The sequence below is a fragment of the Anguilla rostrata genome, chromosome 4 (genome assembly GCF_018555375.3).
Source record: "Anguilla rostrata isolate EN2019 chromosome 4, ASM1855537v3, whole genome shotgun sequence".
NCBI lineage: Eukaryota > Metazoa > Chordata > Actinopteri > Anguilliformes > Anguillidae > Anguilla > Anguilla rostrata.
The window spans coordinates 23,007,713-23,028,250 of record NC_057936.1 but is presented as its reverse complement, the minus strand read 5'-3'; the positions used below and the strand labels follow the sequence as shown (position 1 = coordinate 23,028,250).

The window sequence follows — 20,538 nt, the reverse complement described above, 5'->3', positions numbered from 1 at the left end:
ATCTTCAAAGGTAAAATTTTAGAATCTCTTTATGACTGCTCAGAGAATTCAGGCTCAGGAAGCACAGGGCTTAAAACTGCAAGCAGCAGACAGAGTGCCGAAGCATTCCTCCATTTGATGACTGTTTATCTTTGGCGTAACTGCACCAAGAGCACTTACAGAGTGCAAACACGGCTTCTTTTGTTGGATGTTGAAGTCCCTGAAAGCTCTGCGTAATGTCATAACTGTTTCCTTTGCAGGGTCTACTTAAACTTCTGACAGCCGCCAAGATGCTGGCTGCTTCTGACACTCACGCTATGTTAAAATACCAAGCTAATCCATCAGCGCATTCACAATGAATGTTAAGGGAAAGCTGTGAACCATTGTTCCATCTGGTACTGTAGTACAAAAAAGTCCCTATGCAACTGATAACTTGCTCGAGAACTCTGCTTCCCCAGCATAAAGATTTCCAATCTAAAAAAGAACAATCTAGACACCTCAGCCTCCCATTATCTAGCGATTCTACTCTAGAGTCAACAAGGATAAGGATTTAACATGACATTGTGACAGTTTTCAGCAATATGGAAATGCTAAAACCAACTGATATTCAATTAATATTTATCTGTTTGGACAGGTGATTTCTTCAACAATAAAGAAGTGCTTGTTATATAACCAGTGCCTCCTTTTTGATAGGTGTAGTGGTTTCCAGAGTACATTATATCCAAGATGATATATCAGAGCCAAGCCCCTTATCTAGGCAGGGGTTCCCAAAGCTAAGTATTTGAATATGGAATCTTTTCAGCCCAGTACTGAGACCGTACAGTAGTACACACAGAAGCAGAGAATGATTTATGAAGCACAGAAATGGCTGAGACCGGGAGAGTGGAGAGGGTGGGGTACCTGTGCAATGGTGAGAGGGGGAGACAGAGTAGGGGACAGCTGCTGGGGGGCCTGTTGGTGGTGGGCGTCTGTATTTAGGTTGAGCGGGAGCACGTTTTGTTGCCTGCGTTGTGATGTCGCCGTCATGGTGGGCTGGGACGTGGTAACTCCTGCCGGGACAAATATGCCTTTAAAAATCTGTCCTGAGCAACAGTACATAATAACTGAAATCATATATATATATATATATACACACACAGTATATAGCCCTCTATACACCGTGTATGTATGCATATATATATATATAGTTTCTCTATTTGGAGAGCTGCTTCTCTATTTGACAGCTATGTGGGCTGTCTCGTTGCACTCGTCTGCTGAAACCCCACAGCCAGGCCTACCTCACTCCCGGCTGGATAAAGGCACGCTTACATTTCACAAACCCAAAGTTTTTTTTTTAAATGTAATTTTGCGTCCTGGCCAAGCCTCACCGTGACTTCTGAGAACATAAAATGAGTTTTTTTAATTCTCGGGGATTCCTCACAATATTTGAAATTACTTGCCTGGCACCCACATCCGCAGAGGGTGAACTGCGCCAAATCGTGCACACGCCTCGAAAACAAGCACCCACAAGCCGGTGACTCCTGCCAACGCTACAAGCCCTAGCATTCTACAAAAATGCAAGCATCTGACATTCTAGAAAATAAGTTTGAACATTATCCCTGTCTGTGCCCCCTGAATGACAATTCACTCAGTTAACTCAGCAAACTTACATTGCAAAAATGACTATTATACATCATAGGATCCACTGGAAGTGAATCATTGAACATACCACAGCGAAACCAAACAAGGCACTTCCTTCCAGAGTATAGGCGTGGACAGGGATGAGATTGTCCATCCCTGACTCTATGCTTTTGTAACAGCCTTACTGCACAAACTGTCACAGCTTCCACAGACTGTGGTCACAGACTTCTCACTGTATTTCACAATGTAGTGACAAAATGTTCATCCTATTGATTTAACATAAATCACACTACAATTACAGCACACTACCTCAAGTTTACCTGCAATGGGATTTGGTTAATCAAGGTCTCAGGTTTTAATCTGCTCAAAAGTGGCTTTTTACAGTGCCTCTGTTTTGCCAATGAAAAACATTTCAAGTAACCACCTGCTTCCTGACTCATTTCACTGTCTGATTGTTCCCTGTCACACAGGCATATTATAGTTGTGTTGCCTCAAATTACTATCCAGGCCAGAGATGCTATAGCGTACATGCTGCGTTATCTAAACACAAACAGGGGATACTGTGCGTGCACTGCAATTATCGAGAGAAGAAAATAGAGCAAATATTGCCACAAGGACTACTCAACATTACAGACACAAAACTAGGTCTTTTCCCCAATTACTGTCAGAGAACGGAAAAAATAAACAAAAAATTAAAGAGGAAGAATCCTCTCCCCCTTTTTATGAAGTGACTTGGTTGGTGGAAATGTTAGCACTGATGCCCAGGTGGGTGAGGTATGTGGAAGTGTTACCATGGCTGACAGCACTCATGCCCAGGTGGGTGAGGTTAGTGGAAGTGTTACCATGGCTGGTGGCACTGATGCCCAGGTGGGTGAGGTATGTGGAAGTGTTACCATGGCTGGCAGCACTGATGCCCAGGTGGGTGAGGTTAGTGGAAGTGTTACCATGGCTGGCAGCACTGATGCCCAGGTAGATGAGGTTAGTGGAAGTGTTACCATGGCTGGTGGCACTGATGCCCAGGTGGGTGAGGTTAGTGGAAGTGTTACCATGGCTGGCAGCACTGATGCCCAGGTGGGTGAGGTTGGTGGTCAGGTTGCCCGTGCTGTTGGAGGTGCTGAGGACAGGGAAGGAGGATGCGTCTTCGGGGTCTAGCGGGGTGGGCAGCGGAGGGGGGAACTGGATGTTGGTGAGGTCGGGCAAGGATCCACCGGTGTTGTGCGTGGCAGGGATCAGGGACGTGCTCATCTCCTGGTCAGGTGACGGAAATATGCTGAGAGAGAAACAAAGAGGAAACTTAAACCTGAAATACTGACGAACCTGCGAGCGAACAAACATTCAACGCACAGCGGACTTTGCCGTGAGGAACCACTGAAAAACAACAGAAGCCAGAAGCCATTATCGCTAAGGCATCTTTTACCGGGCGTGCGCTGCTCCCCCGCGCTGCTCCCCCGCGCACGCGGCCCCTCCCCTCGGCGCGTGAGTCATGCCGGAGCCGGTGCGAGCCGAGCGCACGCCGCAGCGCGGGCCCTGCCCTGGCACACAGCCTCGTTCCCGTCCGCGCCGCCGCTCGCCACGCCGCCCGCCCATGCCGCCCGCCCACGGGAGCTCCGCTAACGGCGCCCAGCAGGCTAACCTCGCAGCGCGCAGGGCCGCCGCCACTACTACCCGCTGGTACTGACATTCGCAAAGATGGATGCCCGGCAGACACCGTCACTGACACAAGAATGCAAACAAATGATTACTGCAGACACAGCACCACCACGTTAGTGCTAGTTTGCTTAATACACCAGACATTTCCAGGTATTCGGGTGAATGGTGGAGGGGGCTGCAGCACTTTGCAATCAAGTTAGTATTTTTAGAATCCCAAGTGAAAGGAGAGAAGGAGAAGTTAAACCGGCCCGCTTCAGCCGGGCATTAATTACCCAAGCAGCCTCACGCTCACTTAATTACACAGCACCAAGGAACAGACAAGTCACTCTTCCCTGATGAATCACTGCCACTTCCTGACAACTTGCCCGTCACGCACTATTATCAAACTCTTACTCTGGTGGGCTCCCACATCCTGAGTCTCCCTGCTTTGGAGGGAAAATTATATTCATGCTTTCAGCAGTCTGACAGCGAGTCCCCTGATGCGTGTCTACAGTGCTCTCTCACTTAACACTTTCGCAGAGACGCGTTCATACTGAGCTTCTGAGGACAAGAAGACAATAAACCTAAAGCACTGTCAGCCTGGGTTAAATGACAAATTCATCTTTAGAGGCGGCCAAAAGTACACCGCTATCGAGGGCTGCTTCCTTCAGTGGGCTGCGGAAATGGAGTCCCTGACAGTACAAGTGGGCGTTTCTCACAAGCTAACCAACAGTTATGCAGATTGCTTTGCAATCATCTGCTTTCATGTATTGGTTACCCAGAGCCTGCATGTGTTACACATCCCTCTGCTGGGTGGGTTGGGACTCCTCAACTTTGCTGCATTTGTCAGTTTTGTGTGACCTAGATTTTGAAAGGGCACATTCTTCAGAGATGGTCTAGCGCAAAGCCACTAAGATGTCAACAAGTTGAATGGCATTTTTCTTGAGAAATCCGGTCTTGGAATAGAGCTGTCTAATCTAAAAAGAATGCATGCAAAGATACATCTGTTCATTTAACACACGCTTACCAGGGCACTATTTTATATATGCATACATACTTTATTTAGGAACCTATTGTAACAATAGAAACTTCCCAGAGAGACTGACAGACAGGTCTATTCTATTGGTAAATAACTTTCATAATCATATTTACAAGCAGAAAAAATAAAACAAACCCCATGACAATGCTCTAGTTTAACAACACCTGAATGTGTATGGAACCTCACCACTGATCCACCACTGAGCCAAACTTTGTCAGCTATATCGCTTCTAAGCTTAATGTCATAGCATATCATATTGACAGGCGACAGGGCAACAGCTACAGAAAATTCTTTTAAATTTTCACTTCCCTTACTTACACCAACATTCTGATACAGAAGGTCTTGATTCTTTGAGAGCACAAACAAAAACTTCTGCCTAGAACACAGACTGCAAAGTGATTTATTGCAGAGATTTGTTCATTAACATAAATATTCGCATTCTACTTGCCTACGCAAAAACAAAATTAAGACTTCCTGCATTTCTCCTTTAAACCCGTGGGCAGTTGGAGGTGTGGAGGGACTTGAGATTAAAACTAGCCACAACTTGCATGGTAAATCAGACAACCTGGCATGTCACGGACATTGCTATAAATCAAAAGAGGATATAACGGTAGCACCAGTCACTGACATGACACCTTCCTCTTCTTTTCAAAGAACGATTCATCATATTACTCTCCATTGCACAAAAAATAAAATTCAGGAGGGTAATTTGTAAAATCAATGTGAGAAAAGGGCATATGCAAGCAAATGATTTCATCAAACACAAATTCACAGCAATCATATAACAACGGGTGTTAACCCTTCAGCACTCATGCCCCAGTCAATAAAAACATAAGACTAAAAAAAGTAATTCTTTTTGGCACAGACCTGGTTAAAAGGACAATTGAAAATGTAAGGTGAAAAGACATAAATATTAAATATTAAAAGCATACTGAATGTAAAATCATAGCTATTCCCAACTAATCCTATTCTCTCCTATCTGTCCTCCGGAAAAACATAATTCACACAGGGAGGCTGCTGTCAATCAATATGGGAATATTAGTCATTTAAAATAGGAATTGAACTAATTGAAATGAAATCCAAGGCACTGGGATGATTGTAAACAATTAAGCAAATTATGGACTGCCTATCTGACTTGATTGGCATCCCATGGAAGCAGACAGAAAATGAAAATGAAGCAGGGAAAAACTCCAGTCGACTAATTAAGCGAACAGCAGATGGCTGAGTTTGAAATAAAGATCACTGGGAAAAAGGGACTGGAGGCTAGTGCTTAGCAGCCCTCCATTTTGAGTTTTGTTTAAAAAAAAAAAAAAAACCTACACAAAATAGCACTAAACTATCCCACATTTTCCGGGGGGGGGGGCTATTTAAGGTCAACATCAAGCCAAATAAAATAAATAAAAGCTATTTAGCTTGTTAGATAACTCTATTAACTAAGGAGTTCTACAGGAGGGGGTAGCGACGTTCACCCTTCATGTGAACGTTCTTTCCCTCCCATGACCGTGTTACCCAGTCTGTCGGGGACAGGAGGGGGCACACTCAGCAGTGAGCCTGTGGCTGTTTTCCACACTACCAGTGATTTTTAAGATAAAGGGCCCTGCCCAGGGATCCTGCACACAGAGCAGAGTCCTCTTTCCGCCTTCTGGGAGACCAACATGAACATTTAAAACGGTGTGAAAATTATCAGCATACAGGTATTCTGAGAATTGAGACAGTTTTACTCGTTTGTGCTTCATAGGATGATAAGCTCCTGTACGCCAAATCACCACAGAGCAATCTTCAAAAGTGTGCTGCAGTGGGCAGCCGTGGGTGGGGTTGGGTTCCCGGGCTCCTGAATAGTCCGATTTAATTCACAACAGTTTGGGGCTAAAAGGATGAAAGGGGAAAATGGCGAACTGTCTGCCCTAGGATTGGGCTTGGTGGGAGATTGCAGCTAGTCACGCTAATTGCGGCTAACACACTAATGAGCAAATAATAAAATAATTCCACTTTCCAGAGCATTTCTTATTACAAGCCACAATACAACACCATCACAGGGTTTTACAAAATGAAGTAATTAGCCATTAGTAATTAGCAACTGAGTAGACAAGACAAGCATGAATAGCATCATCTTAATGCACCATTTAAAACACTCACTTTATTCCTGGAACCTCGCAGGACTTGGGCCTTGATGACATGTTCTGAAACAAGAACAGCATTGCCTGTTAAACACAAGAGCAGCCATTTCACTGTTATCTCAGAGCCACGCTAACTGGGTCTACACCCACGGGGGATCTGCTCAAAGTACCTTTTTGCTATCCCAAATGGACTTCTGGCTTTTGTCCATCTCTGACTCCGGCTCTTCTGTCCCAGGTACGGTGAGCAGGAGCACTGGACAGTGAGAGAGTCAGGCCAATGGATAAAACCGTCCAAGACAAACAAAACCATGATTTCAAATTTATTTCCATTTCAATGTTCAGCCCGATAAGCTGCTCACTTCCTTCTGAAATATTACAAATGGCAGGCGAGCTGCAGAGGAGGTTTCTCTAAGCAAACAAGACAACGCCAGCGGCGACACCAGAACTACGGGGCCTTCCCCGCCAATGATGAACGCCATTTTAAAATGTTTTAACGGGCTTTCTTTTCTCCATGGAAAGTGTCATTAATACCGTTGACAGTATCTATCCAATTAAGTGCAAGTTGAGACTATTTATTTTAGTAGTGTGCATCCATGCTGATTAGCAGTACCAGTGCTGGTAAACTGATACGAAATACTGACATATGTGAAACAGCCCACAGTTTTATGTATGACTTGGGAATTAATATATGACAGATATCATTACTGTTTCTCAGGGATATGAATTCATTTGGGCACTGAATACACACATATAAATAAATGCATATTTATATTTTGCCCCCAAATACATTCAGTGCCAAAATGCATTTATACCCTTGCTAAGCAAAAATGAATCATCAGAAATGATGCGAAGTAACCAGTACTCTTTCTGAAAATAAAGAAGATATATTAAATATTAATACTCAACAGCAGGCCATAGTATCTCACAAACAGAATTATAATGTCTGATGAGTCCGACTACTTTCCTCACGAAAAAAAATCTTCCTCCTTCCTTTGCAATATGTGCTACCCCACTGTGAGATTTTGTAGCACTCTTTTTAGGCAATTACAGTAAAAATTTCCAAACCTACAACCATGACAATTATCCTGTAATTACAACATGAGATGAATATTTAATCGAAATGCAATAAGAGGTTTCTGTGGGGGGGGGACTAATAAAATCTTCAGCACATCTCTTGAACCAATTTGTTTTGCTGACATTAGACAGGGGACCTTGATGCAACACGCCGCAGGGCAGAGAAACGTGTCTGTCTGTGCAAACGTACATTGGTTAAGGGAACCTGAGATCTACTAAACCGCTGAGCCTCCGAACCCTGCTCGGGGTAAGCAGCTCTCACCACGCTTTGGCTGCAGGTCCTGCGACCCTCCGGTGAACGAGTCCTGCGGAGTGGGGTTCATGGTGCTCTGGTGTAACGCTGAGTCAGAATTAGTCCTGTCACAGTGAGGAAATCAGGAAGAAGACAAATCCAAAAATGGTCGAATACACTTTGCCATAACGTATGTTATTAACGTACAATCAATATAAAATCACAAATGAAATATAACGTATTACTACCCTCTGGTATTTGCTGTCATTTAATTCGGTTTATTCACTTCTATTTGTTTATTTAATTTCTGAAGTGATACATCCATGTAGTATAATTGCCGAAGCAGAGTTTGTTACAGCTGGTATTAATATTCAGGCCAGTTCAAAAAATAATTGACTCTATTTGTAAGACCAACAATTTAGAACACAAATGGTATTAGAAATGACTTTGTAGTGGCAAAAAAACAACAAAGAAAAAAACCCCAGTAAAATCTATTCAATTTAACTACAAAAGCATTAGCACAGAGACTTCCAGATCAACAACAGTATCTTTAATCCTCTACTACAAGTTATAGTGAGCCCTATTCAGAATTATTTCATCTGATTTTGTGCAATTTACTAAATATTTCTACACACGACAGTTTTTGAAGTGTTTAGGAACCCTGTCTTTCGAAGAGTCCGAGTCAGAGATTGGAAATAAAGTTGCTAAGACTAAACTGCACGCATTTAGGTCTTTTAGCAGAAGTGGCAAGAACAAGGACCATGGTAAAACTAAACATTGGGATGACTCCCCAACTTGGAATGTCCAATAATAATCTTAAGTAGCACTTATTGTTGCAACCTCTGCTATTGATTCTGGACAGGGCTGACAAGCATGTAGTCTCCTCTGAAGCATGTGATATAAGCTGCTGCTTCTTATTACGCCTCAGCCTGCAAGTAGAGCCCATCCATACACTAGAACAGTGCCTGAACATCACGGGCCAGCCAGCAAAGCAGCGTCTTCCTCCGCCTGACGTCTGTGCAAGCCTGACTCGCAAACTGCAGCGTGATACGAAACGGCAGCGACTTCACATGGCTTCGGAGGAGAGTACACGCCTGGCCGCACTCTCCCACACAACAACGGAGGACACAATAAGTGCTGCAGCGTGAGTGTGACTGGGCAATCCGAACTGGGAAGATAAAGAGGAAAAACCTTTAAAAAAAACACCAAAAAAAACACACAGGCTAAATTAAAGCTTGGCATAAATGAAAACTTGATAAAAGACTGGCGTTTGTTTCTATAGCAACGCTACTGCAAGGTACAGTAAGACACTTTGTGTAGACCTGCCTAAACACAAAAAATCTCTTTTGACTCCATCGCTATTAAAATGAATGCATTTGGTAAGCATAAAATGGGTACTACCTACAAGTATTCATTTTTTTTTGCAAGGCTTTCTCTGTACCAGCACACACGAAATACTGAACGCATGTATTTTATATTATTAAATGGATTTCTGCATGCATGATAAATGGATTACAAAACCCACACAAATATCTCAGTAATTTTATCGCACCATGATGTTGAAGAAGGCTGAGGCAATGACACTGTGTTCAGTTCCGTACACAAAAGGAAACAATGTTTTTGGGGACAATTATTGTGCCAAATACTGTGAATGACTACATCTGGCGTGCAGAGCTCTTCCCTACACTAGAGGCCTGAATTTTAAATCAAGATGCACAATCTTTCTGTGTTCGTGCCAAGCGTACTGGTAGTATTGTGTCATACTTGATGACTACCCATCCTGGATACATTTCTAGTATTCGCGTGTAGTGATTTTTTCTATTTTCAGCCTATAAAGGTGTGACATTTGGTCCACCGGGGAAGTGGACTGGTCTCGGCAACGCCTACCAGTGGAGAGAGCACACGCACCAGTGTTACATTAGCTACTCAGCGCAGGTGCTTAAAGGTGTGTTCTTCTCCACGGTATGAGGCCGAGAGTACACATCGACAGAGAGAGTCTGCTTGAGCTTCGTCTCGTCCCAGTGAAAAAGACGAAGAAAGAAACTGGTCAGCTGAAAAGGTGGCGACCTGAGACCAGTGGTGAGCTGAAAAGCTGCCGCTGGGTTCTGCTTTCTTTTCTTTGTCATTTTAGTTTGTTGTTTTATTTTATTGTTTTCGCCCAAAGGGGGAAGAGTGAAGGTGTTTATTCAATTTTGCGCTGGTGTGGGTGCGCTCTCTTTCTCTCCATGCAGCAAACAACAGTGTTTCCCGGAACTGCTGCATCTCCCTCCCAGGGGTGTCACACTGGCGTGTGACAAAGGGTTATTGCTATTATCAGTCGATTAAGGGTTATTTGTATCATTGACCCTTGATCATTGATATTGCTATCATTAGCTTTGTTTCAAAGAACTCAACAACTCACTTTATCACACAAAGATCAACAATGAACTATTGAATCAAAAGGCTCTGTTATTAACTTAGCACTATACATGTGACCAATCATCCCTCAGTTATGACTGTGGTGGAAGAACAGTTTTAGGACACAGTATAAAAAATGTAAAAAAATAAAAAACTCATCAGAAAGCACGATTGTCTTACCTTCTCCAGCTTGTGTCAGGTGGGGGTGACAGGTACACTGCACCATAGGGACAGCTGTCAATGTGAAACTGGAAGTTAAGGGCAAAAAAGCGGGGCTGCAGACTGCAGTATGACAGGCGGAGCCAACTTCAATAATGCGGTGCGTGGAATATGTGAAAGAAAAGAGGGCAATGACTGGACAATGCTGTCCAATTCAAACAGAATTTTAAAAATGACTGAAACATAAAAAAATATGCTCAAATGGCAGACATTAAATATGATAACACTACAGGAAACTCATTATGTACAACTGTACGCTGGTATTGTATACCAGTAATCAAATCAACCAAGGTAGAATTAGGTGATATTTGTCCCAAATTTATCATGATAAATTTAAGCAAGCATTACACAGGTTCATGGGTCGATTGCTACTTCAGTGAAACATTAAAAAAACTACAACTACACATTTTGATCAACTAAATTTACTTTAGCTTGTTCAATTAAATTGAAGTCTGTCCAAATTCTGTGATGGCAAACAAACACAATATAGTGCCATTTGCACTCACCATATAAGAGCAAAAGATCATTCAACACATAAAAGGCATTGAACAGCTCCACTGATTTAATGTAAACATCTGTGGCCCTACACTCCACCTACTTTAAACTGCTACCGGTCCCCAAGGAATGCCTTTCAGTGCAACAACGTATTGTACTTATCTGTCCAACATTGATAGGAAGATGGTTTTATAATGTACACGTACAAATGAAAAGGCAGGACTGGGTTGAGCTCTTCAAGGACAGGACTTTTTATTGGAAAGAAACAGCCAGCTAGTTAGCAAACTTGCAATCTCCAGTCGGTGAGTCATCCAGTCCCTGGATATTAAAGCATTTGATCAAACTCTTCCCTTGGCCCCTGAAGCTTTGTGCTCTTTAAGGACAGCACATCACAAGTGCTTAGACCGACAGCCTCCTCTGAAAAGATTAGCGAGGTAATATCAACAATCACAGAGGCCTGCATTGCAAGAGGCAAATAAAGATTTGACACCAATATCAAACATGTCCTCTGCTGCCAGTAATCTGTGAGGTCAAGAGGCCAGAAGTCCAAACAACTCCAGAGACATTAAAGCTCCTGCCCCATCCCATCTCACCCACTCTGCTTTTACTCGATATCCTTGGATAGCGATTCTGAAATGGCACACCAGCAGATAAACAGCCCATCGCCTGTTCAGAGGAGAAGACGCTCAATCATAATGGACTTTCATTGCCTTGATTAGCAGTCTTGCCCTGCACAGGATATGTGACATAACTTCAGCCACTTGCTGTTGGGGAGTTGGTGAAAAAAACAACAGTCTTGGGCTGCTGGGTGGCTCATCCAGTTAAGGCACCGTTCTGGTGTGGATGAGCCCCAAGGTCGCTGATCAAATCCAGACCGCACCAGTGCTGACCAGTGATAGCTTCACCGTTTGTGTCCTTATACAAGAAGAAAAGGATATTTGGCGACCGTGTTTGTCCACAGAGAGGGGTCGGCGGTGAGGGGAGGTGATGCGGTTCCGGTCGCGGTACACACGGTCGACCAGGCCGTGGTGGCGGGTAGTTCGACTCGTGTCCAGCCCGGAAGTCTGAAAAGGAGTCTGTCAAGACCAATACCAAAAAAATCACAGCAGGTGACTGTAAAACTGAATAGTATGTCACTGCAAACTAATTAAGCATAAAAAAAGATTTTTAAAAAGCACTGCAATTATGACATAAAAATAAAAATATGGAAAGGTATGTTTGGCTGAATGAAAAAGAAAAATTTAGAATTTTTTAAAAATCTGCATGCGCAGAAGGCTTTTTCTGGGCCGTAATTTAATGAGTGTGTTTTTGAAAATAAAGAAGGAGCATGTTCAGATGAAAGACTCTACACTAGCTCAATTTACAAACACAATGTGTCAAGGCCAAGAACGGTGACTGAGGTCACATCTGTGTGCTGCCTGTGCAAATTCACAGCTGTGTACAACGAGCTGCCTGTCATGGACCCGGCAGTCTTAAGCTGGAAATGCTTGTCCGACACTCTGCAATTACATTTAAATCAGGAGCTGCTCTAGTTCCCTGTGCACAGGAAACCACCCAACTCTACAAAGGACACTAATTACTGTTTATGTTAATTAATGTCACATCCCACCTTCAAAGAACAATTGGGTATATACTGGTAATGTCCACTGGCTATGTAAGTAGCCTTTGCTATGATTTTAGATATTTATAACAAAGGCACATCAAGGGAAAGCCAAGGTTTTAACTATGCAAACACACACAAAAAATCAGCTAATAATACAATCGAGAGCTCACCTGAAAAGGCAGATCAATGGTGCTATTTCCAATCTGATTGACATTAGGCAGTGAACCTCCATAGAACTGTCCACGATTCTGCCCTAGTTGCAAATACTGGGTCTTCTGTAACTGCAACTGTGCAAAGTAAAAGCAAATAGATAAATGAATGAACAGGCAAATAAGCAACCATGAGGATTCTGCAGAACATAAAATAATCATCCGAGGCAAACGGCAGAGCTCAGATGAACGCTAGTAAAAAATAAAAATAAAAAACAAAGGCAAAAAAAGGCCAGACAAAAGTGATTAGTTAGTGTCCCCATAAACCATAACAAAACAACAAAAAAAGCCAAAAAAGGAAGCATCCTGGATGTGCTGACCTGCATAATTAATGACTAAAAATAATGACAAGGGGGATTTCCTGAATAACACTGGAACCCTCACCCAAACACCACTTCATAAAAAATTTATAAAAACGAGTCTGCCATGAGCCTTATTTCCTCTTTCTGTTGAACAATGTCAGAGCTGGGTAAATAGGGGTGTGCCATAGAGCAAGCCAGCTGGGGGCAGAGAGCCATGTCATTTGTTCATCAGGCCTGGCACCATCCGTCTGTCCAAAGGCTGTCTAACAGCCGTCTGCAAATGGGCAGTTCAGTTCTTTTATGCTTTTCTTTTTTTAAGATCCACCATGTGGGTCAATACTGCAGCTGGAGGACAATACTGCTGCATTAGCCTAAAAGCATCCAGACAAGTTTAACACCACTGATTCACAGCAAGGAATGTTGTCTTATGCTTGTCACAGCTGATCTTGAAGGCTTTGCATCTGTCTCAAAGCTGTTATGCTGTTGCAGCAATAACGTCTTCCTTCTGGTCTGTTACCGAAGAAGGAAATTGGCTCTGGCCACCGACAAATAAAGGGACTAATGAATAAGTCATTCCCGTAAAACTGTCAAATGACCACCAGGTTTCCATTAGAGATTGAATAACAGGACTGTTAGTTTCATTTTGAAAATCTGCGAAGCAGTCACTGATTCAAGTTTTGCATCTTATGTAAATAAAGACAGCTGTTCAACCCACAAAAGCAAAAGCAAAGTCATCTTGAGGAGCAAGTTTTTTTTAATGTTCACAGCATGTTTTTTCATCGAGACAGAAAAATTCACACTTTACAATAACTTATTCATTCCTGTTCATATATTTCTAAAAAAAGTTGGGAACAGACCACACTTTTTGTGAATATTTTTGACAAAGGACCTGGCAAAAATTAGCGATACTGTAGTCTAACATTCCAACATCGCTGCTGTGATATTGCTGAAGTGAAGTTTTCAATAAATTCAATTAATTTTCTAAAAAGTCACAATACAGACATGAGGGAGGTTTGAGATGTTTATATGATTATCAAAATGTATAATAAAACTTATGTTTCCCGAAAATGTTTATATTGCCTACATTAAACATCAGGGTTCAGTTATGTAAACCTTAAATACACATAAAACTAATACACACTACTCAAGACATGTCAGTACTTGACTAGTTTCTGACATTGGCACTGATCACCCCATCATGTAAGAGGTTTATATGCTTCCTGCAATGCAATGCCATGCTATGTGTCTTAACTGTCTTAACTTCAGTTACTTATTAACACGGTATCCTGTGTGCAAACACTTAATCAGCATATTGCTTAAATCAGCACAACCAGTAACGTTACTGCAACTAGTCAGTAAGGACCCCTGTATGCACAGATAGATCTTTGTAATAATCCAAGTGGCATTAATTTTCCATAGGCTCCACCCCCATTTTGTCATCTGTGCCACGATGTGTGAATGATCTGAGCTGCTTTAGGCCTTTTAGAGCATAATAATGCAAAATGATGAGACCAGTCCCTCTCTACACAACTGAGGAAATACTTCCGCCAACAAAAAACCTGCCCCTTCTCGCAGAGCAGAATGCCAGGTCATGTGAACATAATAAGGCCTAATAAGAAATTCAGGCATCACCAGTACTTAAAATCAAAGCTATTTGAACAAATTATTTAAAATTGTTTAAATGGTGTAAAACCCAAGTACTTGCATGATACCCTGGATGATCATTATCAGTGGCAGGTACAATGTCCTATCACTCAGAAAACATGACTGTATTTTGCTTGTTCAAAAAAACAAAAATAGACAAATTAAAATATCTGGCACAGTAATAAGTTGACACAATAAGCTGTACCCTTGAAGAAAAAAATAAATGCATAAAATGCATTTAAAAGAAGTAAATCTAGACATGCAAGTAAAAATATAGTAGAACCTTAAAACGTTAATAACTTTAAAAGTGGGGTCACATTAGCCCATACCAGTTTTAATGTATTGAACTTGCATTACTCTGACCTTACTTTTTATAAAACAGGATAACTTTTTGCAGCTATAAATAGGTGCATAAATAAATAACCAGGAGCCTGAGCAAACAAGCTGTCAGCAGGATTAGAACATTTTTTGCATAATAATATCCTGTCTATAGGTGATAACTGCTAGCAAATAAAATCTCACAAAAACTAATAAAAACAGAAAGCTATTGACCAAGAAATGTGAAATAAGGGTGGGGAGAACTGTGAAATCAAAGCAACACTACGTGGCCAAAAGGATGTGGACACCCCTTATAATTAGTGGGTTCGGCTACTAGGGTTGGGCCGATGTAAAAATTTTCAAACCGGTTTGATAATAAACCAAATACTGGACCGGTAATACCTACTTTTACCACTAGGCGTCGCACGTGACTCAGCCGCTCCCTAGTGGAACATGATGAGAGCCCATGAGTGAAAGTTTAGCGGCTTTACCGTTGTTAAGCAAAGCTCCGGTTGGTAGTTCTATTTGGACAGTTGTTAAGCAAAAACCTCTGGTCGTTAATTCTATGAAAATAATGATGCTATCAAGAAAAAATAGTTCCTTCCCATTTTATACCATACAATTAGCACCGATTTTGGTCATTTTTGTCATTACATTATTTAATAAAACTGCATGAAACCATAAGTCAATCAAATTAATCTCCCTAGCACTGTCTTGCTTTTACATGGTGTGGTCGTGCAGTGTAAACAAAACGTCTTTCTCAGACCCTCTGAAACGGGTTTTGAATACCAGCTAGCTTTATCATAGGTTCGTCGTCACTTATCACCTTGCTGACATTAAAATTCTTGGTTTTTGGTCAGAATGGTCTCACCGCATGCTTGTTTTCCCGGCTAGCTAGCTTGTATTCAAAACAGCGGTTACTATAAACGCAATCGTTCACAAACATACGGATGAAAATGCGTCTGTAGCCATGAGTTAAATGTGTAACGCCTATTCTACTGTCCAAATAAGGGACGATTCCGATTTGTAAAGCTAGCAACAGTAACCACAAATGTGATTCAACGTTGCCATCAATAGTGAAATTGGACATTGAAAACGGAAGGGGATGTAACAACAATTCAAAAGCGAAAGTTGCTGTTTTAGAACGCTGGATTTTGTAGCATATTGATTTTAGAACTGTTAAAAGGCCAAGGTGTCCCTTTACTGAGAAATAATGCCCACGTTGGACCAATCAGAATCGAGTATTCAGCCAAGCCGTCGTATAATGAAATTGGATCTCCTTTGTTGCCGGCCTCGGCACTAAATTGCGCACGGCCTGTCAATCTTTATTTTACGGCTGAGCAGCCGTACACAAGCCTAAGATCTCCATGCACAACACCAAGCATTTACCGGAGTGGTGTAAAGCACACTGTTAGGACTCAAGAGCAGTGGAAACGTGTTAACTGGAGTGATGAATCACGCTTCACTATCCGGCAGTCTGACGGATGAATCTGGGCTAGGCAAATGCCAGGAGAATGCTACCTGTACAAATGCACAGTGCCAACTGCAAAATTTTGTGGAGGAGGAAAAAAGGTTTGGGTCGTTTTTCATGGTTTGGGCTAGGCCCCGGAGTTCCACTGAAGGGAAATCTTAATGCTACAGCATACAATGACATTCTAGAGAATTATGCACTTCCAACTTTGTGCAACAGTTTGGGGAAGATCTTTTCCTTTCCACCTTTCGGATGAATTGGAACCCTGGCTACAAGCCCAGCATCAGTGACCAACCTTACTAATGCTCTCATGGCAGAAAGGAAGCGAATCCCCACAGCCATGTTCCAAAATCTAGTGGAAAGCCTTCCCAGAAGAGTGGAGGCTGTTACAGCAGCAAAGCGGGACCAACTCCTTATTAATGCCCATGGTTTTGGAATGAGATGTTCAACAAGCACACACGGGTGTGATGTGCAGGTGTCCACATATGTGTGGCCATGTAGTGTGTATGTAAGGATAGTTTTTGTTGTATCATAAGACTGCGTCATCAGCAAGAAACCAAGCTCTAACTACTCACCTCAACAGTTGTAAACAGTTTCTAGCACCGTTCATGAATAAATGCAATGACGCACCTAACAACAAGTGCTTTATGGTATGTGAGAAGGTACCGCTGTCTCGTTTCATTATGCCGCTCTTTTGAAAACTTACACTCCTTGAAAATGGACCCAGCACAGTTTGTTAAGGAGTGTATTTAAAGGGGTCTTTCATGAGAGGAACTTATGACTCATTTCTGTTAGTTACTCACTTTTTTTGCATCAGTGGTAATAACAAAAAAATCTATGTATGTATCTATGTAAGGAGCTTGGAAAACTGTCATTGCTAATGCTACTTCTGAGTTCTGGTACACCAGTCAGCCAATAACTGAGGTTTGTATCTCTTAAGTTACACTGTATATGATTCAGAAACACTGGGAGCTAGCTCACTGTAACTTGCTTTGTTTACATGAGTAGGAGCTTGGTTTTATCAACTGAAGACACAAGCAAAACAAAATAGGCCTAGTTACTGGAAGTTTGTTGTACAAATTATCGCTGCTTTAAGATGGATACTTTTCCTTGTTGGGGCTGCTTGAGTCTGACAAGGAAACTGTGTGAGAATCAGTTTAGCACTCTCGTCTTCTGAAAAACCCCATATATTTTAAATACATCCCAACAATTTAGTATTTTTATTTATTCTTGAAAGTACGTTTCATTTAAACGCAAAATAGGCATAAGATATGGGAGTGGTTAACCTGAGTTCAAGATAATTTTTCAAATCAAGGTCCCTTTCTCAATTTGGCTGATGTTTTCTCAGGGAAGAAATCAAACGGGAAAATTAAAAAATAATAATAAATAGCATAAAACTCCCTAGGTACATTTAAAAGTCTCAGTTTGGGTTGTATGGAATGAAATACAAAAAAATGTAATCCGCATCATGAGTCAGTGAAATAACAGATCAGATCTCAACGTTTTTTCAAAATTCTCAGTTATTTTGACATTAAGCCTACATGGCAAACATTTAACACCCCGAGCTTGTACCTATATCTGCTGATGCTTCAAAAGGCAAAATATTAAAAGTTAGAGTCCACAGACTATTAAACCATATAGCCTACACAATACTGAAATTACAGTGTAAAAAATATTTCTGAAGATACATGTACTTCCAAAACGTAATATGATAAAAATGCGGAAACTGTAACTCATACTCTGATGACCGGAGGCAGTCCTATTGTCCAGACAAAAAATGTAGCTTAAACAGTGATTAGAAGAACAGTCGTTTATTTGGACAGTGTGAAGTGCTCTAGTGCTAGAAAGTCAAATTTCTTCCACTTCTTATTTTTTCACTAGGCTAGAGCACAATAAAATTACGTCCAAATAATTTTTTTTTAATTACATTTGAATTACATTTCATCTTTTTTAAACCAGCGCACATGTATTAAGCATTGCTATCCATTACTTCTTACTCTATTGGCAAAGTATCTTGTTTTTGACATTTTTTAAGATATACTACTAAGACACGTTTAAAAATTGTAAGTAGGGCCTATCTTCAGTAGAGGTGCACCACTGTATCAGGTGACCATCCATTTATCACTGATAGAGGATCCTCAATAAAACATGCTACTGGGCAGTGACAAATTCCTATAGGCTTACATTTAAAATATCCGATAGTGATGTCAGGATATATAAAGTGCAACTCAAACGAGATCATGAACAAACAGCAAAGAGAAACTGATCCGTTACAACAACAACAACAGTCACCAACAACTTCATGCAGAGCTTGCGAAAAAAAACTCATATAACTCCGTAAGGCACAAGACAGTGAGCAAACACCAATCCACAGATTCCAAAAAAAAAAAAAAAATTTATGAAGGAAGGAAAGAGATCACGTAGCTGTGTTGAACACTAAAATAAAAACTGCAACAAACCCCTCCATAACTTGACCGCCACAGCTTTCCCAGTTGTTAGGGTGAGAATGTTTGTTATTTTCTATAGGCAAATCCAAATGGAAAATAAATAGTTTGTGGAATTTATTTTATTAAATATCAGTCATATTCTTAGGTTCTTCTAAGTTTTGGAACACATTCAGTTCTGCTACACACCTACTTCACCACAGCCTATTTCTCCCCAAATGTACTTCCATAACAGCACATTTCCACACACATCTATTAATTCTTAAACAACATCTCAGCAGTAGCATTTTATAGAGTAATTTGCAGCTCAGATGTGATTTCATTGAATTGTTCAGCATATTCAATCATCCACCATATATGGCACGATCAGCTATAATTTTAGAATTAAACTAAATGAATACCAGTGTTAGGCTGCAAACTAATTTGCTGTCAATAAAAATAAATGCAATTAAATAATTATGAAAAAAGGGGGCTAAAATATTTTTTTAAATAAACTGAGCACTTAGAGGTATTTACACGAAAAAAAAAATCGTAAAACAATAGTTACTATAGGCCTATGTCACGGGAAAATGTTTACAAAATGCTAGACAGGTGGTTCTCTTAAACATTCCTAAAAATATAGTTAATCAGAGTAAAATCTGTAGCTAGCAGTGGCGTAAACTTCCTCAGAATATATTTTTGTTAGCTAGCTATAAATGAATTTGATGATAGTTACAATAGCCCACAATAGTGAACTCACAGCTTACGTTAGCAAACCACTCGCATTAACTTGTTCAATTAGCAGCGGGAGTTGCGGAATAAAAAGGGTAAAAGACTGCTGCAATTAATCAAATATCACATACATAGAAAGACACTGACCGGTACGTTTAGAATGATAATAGACACGCATCTCATCACGTTAACCTAATTCTCGAATAAGCCTGCAGAGGATAGCAGTAATTTGTCAAATTATACCCGCATTTCCGAACACAATATCTTTTTTCCATAAAATACCCAAATGAGAATTAGACCGTGCTATCAGTTACTGTAGCTCCCAAGCAATATTAGTTTACGCAATTTACATGAATCTCACGTCAAAAAGGAAAGCAGCACCAGCAACCTAGTGTAATCGTTTAATTAAATCAATCGGTCACTACATAGATTTAAATAATTCTGCAAAGAAGCGTTGAAAAACAGAATTTCTAAGGAGAAGAAAAAAATCAATTCACTTTCTGTGACAAGCGCAAACCACTGAGTTTCGGATTTGCAGACATCTAGCTATATGCATATACAGGGTTTATTGATAGTCTAGATAAATCAAATATAGACAGCTGAATCGATGCATATTTAAAACGTTCCATGGATCTGAGATGTTACAAAATAAAACTATTTTCTTCCTCAGCTGAAATGTACACACGCTAGACAGCAGCTAACATTAGCTAGCCAACGTTACAAACGTTGCATGTGCGGCACATATTGCAATTTAAAACCAGCAATTACAAACATGACCTAAATGTGACAGATGCTAACCATGAAAACTGGAAGGATATAGCTAATTTGGCTATCACAGCGAACCAGCCTGTGTTGACAGTTAGCTGCGGTTCAGCCGCGGACTGTCAGAAGCACACGCACACTCGAGCTGCCTTCCTCAGCATTGCTGCTTTACCAATTCGATCGATTACAAAAAAAATAATAAAACTTTAGAATTGCGCATTTCAAAACAATATTGGTGCATCGCCGCCGCCTAAACGGACTGTCCTGACATAA

The 20,538-nt window shown here is 41.1% G+C and overlaps 1 protein-coding gene across 3 annotated transcripts in view; it reads right to left on the bottom strand.

Moving 5' to 3' along the window:
- LOC135252872 (CREB-regulated transcription coactivator 1-like) overlaps window positions 1-20,538 on the bottom strand; it is a 42,493-nt gene that overhangs the window by 21,604 nt on the left and 351 nt on the right. For 2 of the 3 annotated variants that reach the window (XM_064331486.1, XM_064331488.1), the window contains exons 2-9: window positions 12,575-12,691; window positions 11,740-11,877; window positions 10,268-10,329; window positions 7,721-7,815; window positions 6,555-6,637; window positions 6,404-6,447; window positions 2,646-2,869; window positions 880-1,028 (exon numbers count right to left, since the gene is read on the bottom strand). In XM_064331486.1, coding sequence (XP_064187556.1) covers window positions 880-1,028; window positions 2,646-2,869; window positions 6,404-6,447; window positions 6,555-6,637; window positions 7,721-7,815; window positions 10,268-10,329; window positions 11,740-11,877; window positions 12,575-12,691 — 912 coding nt within the window. The remainder of the gene's footprint in view (window positions 1-879; window positions 1,029-2,645; window positions 2,870-6,403; window positions 6,448-6,554; window positions 6,638-7,720; window positions 7,816-10,267; window positions 10,330-11,739; window positions 11,878-12,574; window positions 12,692-20,538) is intronic. The other variant, XM_064331487.1, reaches the window with a different exon arrangement.